The 9,450-nt window shown below is 37.6% G+C and overlaps 1 protein-coding gene across 2 annotated transcripts in view; it reads right to left on the bottom strand.

Annotated features, from left to right (window-relative positions):
- Positions 1-973: 973 nt before the first annotated feature.
- The window catches only part of il12rb1 (interleukin 12 receptor subunit beta 1), an 11,908-nt gene continuing 3,431 nt past the window's right edge, over positions 974-9,450 (bottom strand). The window contains exons 3-15 of one of the 2 annotated variants that reach the window (XM_017413398.3): positions 8,574-8,740; positions 8,163-8,305; positions 8,047-8,080; positions 6,692-6,814; positions 6,341-6,417; positions 5,691-5,919; positions 5,448-5,594; positions 5,168-5,266; positions 3,988-4,143; positions 3,712-3,867; positions 3,520-3,589; positions 3,079-3,154; positions 974-2,074 (exon numbers count right to left, since the gene is read on the bottom strand). In XM_017413398.3, coding sequence (XP_017268887.1) covers positions 1,754-2,074; positions 3,079-3,154; positions 3,520-3,589; positions 3,712-3,867; positions 3,988-4,143; positions 5,168-5,266; positions 5,448-5,594; positions 5,691-5,919; positions 6,341-6,417; positions 6,692-6,814; positions 8,047-8,080; positions 8,163-8,305; positions 8,574-8,740 — 1,798 coding nt within the window. In that variant the 3' untranslated portion in view covers positions 974-1,753. Of the gene's footprint in view, positions 2,105-3,078; positions 3,155-3,519; positions 3,590-3,711; positions 3,868-3,987; positions 4,144-5,167; positions 5,267-5,447; positions 5,595-5,690; positions 5,920-6,340; positions 6,418-6,691; positions 6,815-8,046; positions 8,081-8,162; positions 8,306-8,573; positions 8,741-9,450 lie in introns of both variants that reach the window. The other variant, XM_025005318.2, reaches the window with a different exon arrangement.

A 9,450-nucleotide genomic window follows, 5' to 3' on the forward strand; every position in this document is an offset into this window, starting at 1 on the left:
CCATACTTATGTTGATGACACAAAGCTCTACAATCATGGGTCACTACGTAACCATAGACACTTAGAGCCACTGAGTAAGCATGTCCAATATATGAATAAGTGAGCAGGCCAGAATTCCCTTCAGCTCAATGCAAAAAAACCCAGAAGACTATAAATGAGCATTGAACTGGATTCAGTGGTGCTAAAAACTACAAAGAAAGCCTGAAACCTGAGTGCAGTTATGGACTCGGATCTGAATTTTACGTCACATAAAGTTTATCACTAAATCAGCCTACTCCAGCTTAAGAACAATGCAAGAATTAGGACCTTCATGTATAAACAGGATAGAATCACTGATGCATGCCTAATTCATTCAAAGCAGGTGAGTCAAAGCAGAGAAACATCTAAAACATGCAAGATGGTGGCCCTCCAGGACCAGGTCTGGACACTACTGGTCCATATAAGGCCTTAAATGCTCTCGTCAGGCTTCTCTGTGATCTTCCATAAAAGAACAGCTCATAAATAAAGATTATAATAAAGATTTTAATGCAAACATCATGAAAGGGACACAAGAATGTCTCTGAAAAGGTTAAAAAACAAAACTATAACTTCTGTTATATTTTGATCAATAAATGCTGAATCTTTTAAAAAAAATTTTTAACATGAAACTGTAGTAACCCTCAGTGTATTTACACATGCAGATGATATTAACCACATGTTTATCAGATGCATCTGTGGTCAAGACTAAGAGGTTTTCGTCCCAATGCGGTGAGAGATAAACACTGTATTTGACACAACGAGGCTTTTCATTTCATTCTTCTAAAACAGACATGAAAAGGACTTTTTTTGACTCTGCTGCAAGTTTAAACTGCAGAGGAAAAGTCTGTCAGCACTTCTCACATGTAAGCAGGACACACTTCAGTCTGAACGCGACAGATCAAAAGCTGCACAAGTGTGTTTGGTAATGAGTAATCTGGTTTTTCACCTTGCAGGAGCAACTGTTTTTAAGGTCAATTTTTTTTTTTCTTTTGACCACTTCCTGTCATGCAGTTCTCACCAGGCTCATGACTGAATTTTTTTAAGCCTTCCCATATAGTTTTGCTTTTGCTCTCGTGTGTCATTTCAAGGTGACCAACAAAGGGCCAGAGTTTTATTTGCACGCTGCTTTTGTGCAGAAAATAAACCTTGTAATAGAAAGAGCTGGAGGAAAAACGATCATTTTTAAATATGATTCTTTCCATGCAGCTGGCCGGAATACAACCAAACTTGAAATCCAAATTTCTGATTTTTAATTGTCAAAGTTTTAAAAGTGGGAAACATGACAACAATCATCAGTACAAATGGAAATTAAAAAAGAAATGGTAAAATATTTTACCTCGGTTTTGCTTTATACTGAATAGTGATAATTACCAAGAATTCAGTCTGGAATAAAAATAATCAAAACCAAGATATTTTTCATATCTAATTTTTAAACAAAGTTTTATAAATAATCAGCAAATTTAAAGCAATAATTAAACCTTCTGCTTCCGTGTACAGTACTGGCTCCCAGTTTCATATAACTGGAAAGTTAATGACAACTAAAAAGAGCAACAAAATAAAAGTTTCCATCCATCCATTCATTTTCTTTACCCACTTCTCCATTCTGTGTCGTGGGGAGCTGGTGCCAATCCCCAGCAGTCACACAATTTTAAATAATAATACTACATGTTTTAGCAAATAAAAATTTATTAAAAAAAAGTGTCCTTAGCAACACAGGAGTCTGCTTGTTCTCAGTTCAACAGTCAGACTGATTTGGAGACTCTGACTTCTCATCGAACACCAAACCGTTCTTGTAGATCAGCATGGCGAGCTCGTTTTCCACCCGTTCAGGTTCTGTCATCTGTGTTCTCCTCAGCATCTGACCTGCTGAGTCCAGACTCGAGCGCTCGTCATCGGACCTGGTTGAGTCAGTCCTCTCGGCCTCCGAGCGCTCGTCGGTCCTGTCGACCCATTCCCGTCTGAAGGAGGAGGTTTCTTCTGAAACAGACTTCTGCTCTGAAACAATCTGGTGCAGCGTGAGCTCGTGCACTTCCTCTTTTCTCTCCCACATCTCCTGCTGTGGACACCAGAACACAGATTCAGTGGTCTGAGAGGAAGAAACAAAAGAAACCCCGCAGTTTCATGTGAAACTCTCTGCTTGGTGTTGGAAATATATATTAGTTTTAAGTGGAAGAGGAACAGCAGTCTTTTGTAATAAAGTGCAAAAGAATAAAACAGTAATTTTCAAAGAAGCTGTTGTAAAATAACCGATTTATTGACCTTGTGATGCATCTAATTAAAACACCAACATTTAATTTAATAAATTGCTCTGCGACAAAGCATCTAGTTGTGCAAGTATTCTGCCTTTGACACACAAATGAATACTTTCTGGATGCTGGAGTGATGAAAACATTTTAACTTCTCTGATGATAACTTTATTGAGCCAATACTTCTTGTTTTGAACATTTATTTCTTTTAAAATGTCAAATAAATGAGTAAATAAGGAAATAAATGAGACGTAACAGCAAAAGCAAACCCTGGGATAGAAATGGCAGTACAAGACATCTAAAATTAAATTAGAGACTCAGGCTTTGATAGATATATAATGATGCATTTAGCATTAAAAGTACTAAATCCTACAACTCAAACACTTCTGGTCTAAATTTATTCTGTTCCTATATATGGTTTGTGCATGTTACTTTTTATTTTTTTGCCACTGAAACAACTTAACCTATGTCCTCTGGACATAAAGTTGATGTAATGGGTGACCACACTGCATTACTGTATAGTTTACTGTCATTTATCATGTGCTCAACACAGAGTTCTGCTTTATGGTTAAATTAAAAGTTTGTGGTTCTTTCATATCATCTTTCAACAGATTTGTCGGGGACTTTCCTCCAATTTATCTTCCAGGGTGATTAAAAATAAAGCTTATAAGTTATATTATAGACATGCTAATCTCAGGTGCTATACAGCTGGATTAAAAACACTGATAAATGCAGATTTATGGTGAAACAGCCTTTCTGACAGGTGCAAAACCGTTGAAAATAAAAGTTTGATATTGTATGCAGTTCTTTTTACCTCACTCTCCGGCGGACGGGGGGTAAAATCTTGTATCACGGGTATCGGCACAGGAGGGAAGATCTTACTTTTGATTCTAACAGAAAACGGCAGAAGTTGTTCTCATAAATGCAACGTGAGCAAACTGAGATTAAAATGTAATTAATCACTACATATTTTAACAGTAAGCAATTATTACAGAAAATAAGGAGAAAGGATTTGTATCACTTTCATGTTATCACAGTTTTTGCATACATACAGTCAAGTTCATTTTAATGTGCATTACATTAATCTTACAATGCAAGGAACATTCGTTTGACAAATGAGAAGAAGAAATTTAAAATGGAGGTAATAAATAACAGATCTGACAAAGTGTCTGTTCATGTGTGCCCCTGTCCAACACACCCAGTCAGGGATTTAAATCCTCTATATAAAAATATTTAAAAAGAAGGTATAACTTACCTCTTTAAGACAACTGTGCAACATGTTGAGAGTAAGAAGAATGCGAGTAGCAATCCAAAACTCAGCCACACTGATTTAAGGAAGAGAGAGGCAAAGAAAAGAAGGTCAAAGATGGACAAAGAAATACTCAATTGATTTATATAAACTTAAAATGGCATTTAGACACAATAACAGATTCTCCAGGTCTGGTACCATTTATAGGTTTCTCCGGGGATGTGGTGATGGTTTGTGTGGCTAAAGGTCCTTCTCCTGCTTGTGTCACTCCAGCCAGGCTGATGTTGTATTTGGTTCCTGGTGTCAAACCTTTCAGGTGGTGTTTTGTCGCTGAGGCAGATACGTTGAAGCACTCTGATCAAATCAGAAGAAGAAACGAACAGAGTTGTTACAATGTCTGCAACTTTAACTGTCTACACACCAATAACACCTTTAAAAAAAGACATAAATGAGAAAAACCTGTGATTGTTGTACCTTTCTTCCCATCCTGTGAACTGATTTTCACGCTGCACAGGTTGTAGTGTGTCAGGAAGCCTCGCAGGTGCTCGTGTGAAATCCCTTTCCAGGACAGGGAAGCAGAGTTTTGTGTTTCGGCAACAACGGCGAAGTCCTTCGGTTCTTTGTTTGGCACTGAATCAGAAAACGTAATTCATGTATATTTTTAATCGCTTTACAGTGGACTTTGATACACTAATTAGTCTCCTGCTCAGATTAATCTAATCAAATGAGAAAGACAGAAATGAGAAAACTGCCCTGTGGATTCAAATTGACACAAAAAGGGTAGATGAGACAAGAGTTTTATAGATAAGGCACAGATTTTCAGAGAATTTATAGACAGACTGAATCAAAGCTGAGCTCTCTGAACACTGTGCATCAGTTTGTTATGAAATTAAGTAAAAAAATAAACAAAATTTAACACCCTCCTACAATAAAACATGGCAGAAACTATCAGACTGCTTTTCTAACTCTTGTTGCACTGAGAGAAAGTTTTTCAGTGTTTCAGCAGCCTGGCTGCAGCCTCGTGACTTTAATTCAGCTAATGCAAAACTGCAGAAAAATAAATAAATAAATCTGTCATTGCAAAACCCACTCATGCAAACACTAAAGATAAACAGATTTGTGAAATCTTAAAAAACAGTAACAAAACTAACTGAAGGACAGTCTCCTTCAGGTAGTTTTTGGCTGCAGTCAAAGCACATGTGCAGACCTGAACGAATAACGTGGAGTTCAGTCTAAAGTTGAGATAAAATTAGCTTTAAATTATGTTTGAGTGTTTGTAAATCCATTATTTGTATGAACTCATAATACTTTAGGATGAGGATGACCAGTGGAGGAACTTTAGGACCAGATGAGACCATAAGTATCAATGTTTTTAACTTAGGATCTTTAAATGAAGCAAAGCTGCAGCACTGTTTTCTGAAATGATCTCAAAACTGAATAAATACTCATTTCTGTTGCTGTCTTCAGGTTTAACGTTTACATCCCACATGTGGAAATTCTGAATGAGCTGCTGTACCATCAAGCAGATCCCTGTGATATAAATCTATGAACAATTACGACAATAACAGCTTTGTTCCCTGCATGAGTGGGAGGTGAAAAAACTAACAATTTCGGATAAAGCCAGTGACCCTGGCAGCTCACTGAAGATACTTACCACCTTCTTTCTTATAAAAGAGGCACATTTTAACCTTCTGGGGTTTGCCATCATCACATCTGTGTTCAAAGTAAAGGTATCGTGTGAAATCCTTCATGGCTGCAACAGAAATAAAAAGTGTGTTTTTGCCCTGTTTGGCATTTTATCATCCTCATCAAGGTGAAAGTAATATTTAGGCCATGAATTTCCATGTTTTCAAATTATTACAGTAGTTTAGGTTGGTGCAAGCATTAAAAATATTTTTAAAAAAATACACAAAAGAGTGTGAAAAATAACTTACTCTTGTTTATTTTCTGTTTTTCTTTTTTTTGTTTCCGTGCTGTTAACGTCATCACACTTTCTGGCTTTAAATCTGCGTCCTGCAGCTCATAGAACTCAAGGCATGTTCTTTTCTTTATTGTTTTATTCAGCAACGATTTGTCACAAACTGGCAGAGAGGAAGAAAAAAAAAGTCTTTGTGGGTTGCTTAAGGAAATAAACATGATCTGAAACATAAAACACACTCATGCACTTTCATACCTACTTTTTAAATCTGCTGCAGATGCAGCTGGTACTTGTATGATTGCCTGAGGTGACTCCCCCGCTGCATTTCTGGCAATAACAGTGATGTTGACGGCTGAGTACGACACATAAAACGTGTAACTGTTTGTGCTCGTTTCACGGCTCTTCTTCTTACACGGACATCCACGAGACGACTGTGTGTCATTCAGCCTGTATTTCACACCACTGAGTGTTGCTGCACGTGGTGCCGACTGAAGAACAGAAGAAAGTGCAATTTATATAACATTTATGCACAACAGAACAAAATAAGGAGATATTTCTTTATGCATAGAGTATACAAGCCCAACTCCAAAATAGCTGGAATGTTGTGTAAAATGTAAATAAAAGCAGAATACAATAACTTGCAAATTGATTGAACACAGTAAACATATCAAATGTTTAAATAAAAAAAATAGCACAAAGGTAAAACTGAATTTGATTTGGTTGGTTTTGGAGGGAATGTCGTTCAGCTGTTCAACAGTCCTGCGTCGTTTTTGGCCAATTTTTATATTTCACGATGCACCAAATGTTTTTAATTGGTGACAGGTCTGGACTGCAGGCAGGTCAGTTCAGCACCTGGACCCTTCACTAAACATATAGGTGTAAAGTTTTTATTGTTTTTTTTTTACTTACCTTCCAAGTTAGCGTCACCTGCCGAGTGTGGCTAACAAATTTTATTTTACTGGAGACTTCAGGCTTATGTTCAAGTTCTGTAATAAAAGCAGACAATTCATTTTAAGCTCTTTATTTTACTCATGTTTTACTCATTTCAAAAATTCAAACTTCTTTTTCTCTGGCCCTAAAATAAAAGGTTTAGAGGCGTGTCTCTGTTTGGTTACAGTTGTTTGTAATTGGCAGCAATTTAAACACAATTAGCTGTATTTTTTGTCTGTCTAATAACTATTTCAAATCAGAGGAACAGAGATGGCAGTGATGCAGCATGATGATATGGTTCATGTGTTTCTATAAGTGACACGAGTTTACCTGCAGGGACAATAATCACTGGAGACCAGCTGCTCCACAGAGAGTTTTTGGCTTTCATAGACTGATGTCTGATCTGAATCTGGTAAGCTGAATTCTTCAGAAGATTCACAACAATGACCTTATCTGTTTAAATGAAAAGAAAAAATAATTACTTAGTGTTTTCTCAAATGTAGAGGTGCCATTAAGGATAGGGGGGTGGGGGTGCAATGACCCTCTTATATTTTTGTTGCCTTGGCTGCCATCTCTAAAAACCTCCTCCTTTTATAAATGGTATCTGACCCAATAATGGTCTTGTTCGTCACTAATGTGGCCGTGATCTGCAGTCTGGGTGGTGTTTACTGCTGCTCTGCCCCAGAATATTACAAACCACAGCGGCTTTGCTCACACTGCAGGTCTTAATGCTCATTTCAGGTTTTATGCTGAGACCCATTTTTTTTTCTGCATGGTCATTCACTTTATAATTTAAATGTGACCACCGTGAACAGTCTACGGTCCTGAAGGGACTCGCTGGTGCAGAAGAATACGTGACACCACACGCAGAACACTGTGTTCACAAAAGTAAATGTGGATCAGTTGTTGTGCAATCAGAGAAATTATTAGCTGAAATGCTCGTTTTGTCCAGTGGTTACATTTAATCTCACTTTTCCTGTCTACTTCTGCACAGAATTGAGCTTCTGGAACGAGAGCGACTAAAAGTAAAGGACCAATATTAGCATCATTTGTTAGTGTAGATTCAGACTGAGGTCACTTCAAAAACATTAGATATGTACCCGATTTAGTACCACATATGAAAGCAACCTGGGTAGGATTTGAAAAAAAAAAAGATCAGATTTGTCACAGTCAGACAAAAGCAAGAAAATTAGATTTGGGTCACTTTCGCCTGCAGTGAGAACGTAGCCCATGACACCCAGGCAGCAGAAAACACAGACTAATGTCCTACTTTAGCTGTCTGATCACATTAGGCTGCAAGCTAGGCACAGCAGTTTAATGTTTCTTAATTTGGTGAAGTTTCCAACCAAATCTTGCCCCAAACATCTTAACATCTTCTCAAACCAGAGAGTATTAAAAGAAGGATTACCAGACATGAAGTAAAGACTAATGGAAGAAAACAACGATGTAGTTGGTTTGTGACCGTTTTTCTTCCTTGCAGGTTTTTTTTTCTTTAAGTTTATCACTGTGAAGTGATAACAATTTACCAGTAATAGTTTATTGTGCATTTAAAGATCAGCAAGGTTTCAAAAACAGATCAGTTAATGCTCAAAGTGTGTTTAGGGAATGACTTTTTGCTGCCTACAAACCAAGTACAGTACAGACAAACACACACATAAACATAAAACGTAAATATGAGTACTCACACATAGAAGCCTCATCTGTGGTATTTATTAATCTCTGCAAGAACAGTGAAGTTAGTTTATAGTTTTTAAATACTTCTCTGATTTAAATCTAATGATAAATCAGCAGTGACTCTCACTTTTTCCCATGATTCTGTTGGGTGTTCATATTGTCGAAACCAGACCTCTGCTAAAGCTGGATGCTCCTCTGCAGCTAGCCAGCTTAAGCTGAGGTTGTTTCCCGACCAGAACACCGAAATATTCTGTGGTGCATCATATTTAACTGTAAAGAAAAACAGACCAGTTAGACCAGGGGTAGGCAGCCCTGGACCTGGAGAGCCGCCATCCTGCATGTTTTACTTGTTCCTCTGCTCCAACACACCTGATTTGAATCAGTGTCATTAACAGGCTTCTGCAGAACATGAAGACGTAATTTAACACTGAATCAGGTGTGTTGGAGCAGGGAAACAAGTAAAACATGGAGGATAGTGGCCCTCCAGGACCAGGGTTGCCCACCCCTGTGTGTGCGTCCATACAACAGCCGTCAGTACCTGAGTCCACCAGCACTCCGGACCTCCTGGGTGACGTGCAGCTCGAGTTTCCAGCGCGAGCATCCACCCAGAAGTCAATTTTATACCCAACGGTCAGTTTTTCCTCAATGATCTCCGTGCGGTTCTTCTTCAGGTTCATAAATTTTGATACACTGCCAATAATGTCACTACAGAGAAAAATATAGGTCATTTAATGTGGCAGAAATAAGCAAACTTCATGAACGTGGGGGTCTTGACTGAACACATACTCATGATAAAGCTACATTTTTTTTTTACTAATACAGTGCTTTTGTTGCTATGAAGCGGAGCATTTCTACTGTAACTTCATACATTTCATAGTTCTGACAAACAATTATGCACAATTATGATGACTATGATGGAGGTGGGTGGAAGCAGTTGTGGTGCCCTACAAGCTGAACAATTCTGGACACTGCATGGAAATAACTAGATTTTTCTTATTTTATTTTTTAATTTTAAACCATTAAAAGATGCATATATGTACATAAAAAAATCAGAAAAGTGAAATTTATTTTCTGTGGAGTGTTTTTGAAGTATTTTTTTGTGCTTTTGTATGTAAGTAGGCACGAACGCACACTGACCGACGTCATGACGTCATTAATGTAGTTAAAAAAAACGTTTAACTTTCGGTTCTTCCCTCGACTACTCTTGAAAAACAGAAAATAAAATAGCTTCTCATCACAACATCTAATTGGTGTTAGACTGCATGTAATCTGTAGTGGATCGAGTGCATCATATGGGTTTGCAGTGAACTGTTGTAATATTTTTATGCGGGTTTTCTCCGCCTGAAGTGGTATTTCGCTTTTATCTAAATAACACTCGGGTTGAATGTTATTTAGATCATTAATTATCCAACAAC

Source organism: Kryptolebias marmoratus, linkage group LG24 (assembly GCF_001649575.2).
Source record: "Kryptolebias marmoratus isolate JLee-2015 linkage group LG24, ASM164957v2, whole genome shotgun sequence".
Taxonomy (NCBI): Eukaryota; Metazoa; Chordata; class Actinopteri; order Cyprinodontiformes; family Rivulidae; genus Kryptolebias; species Kryptolebias marmoratus.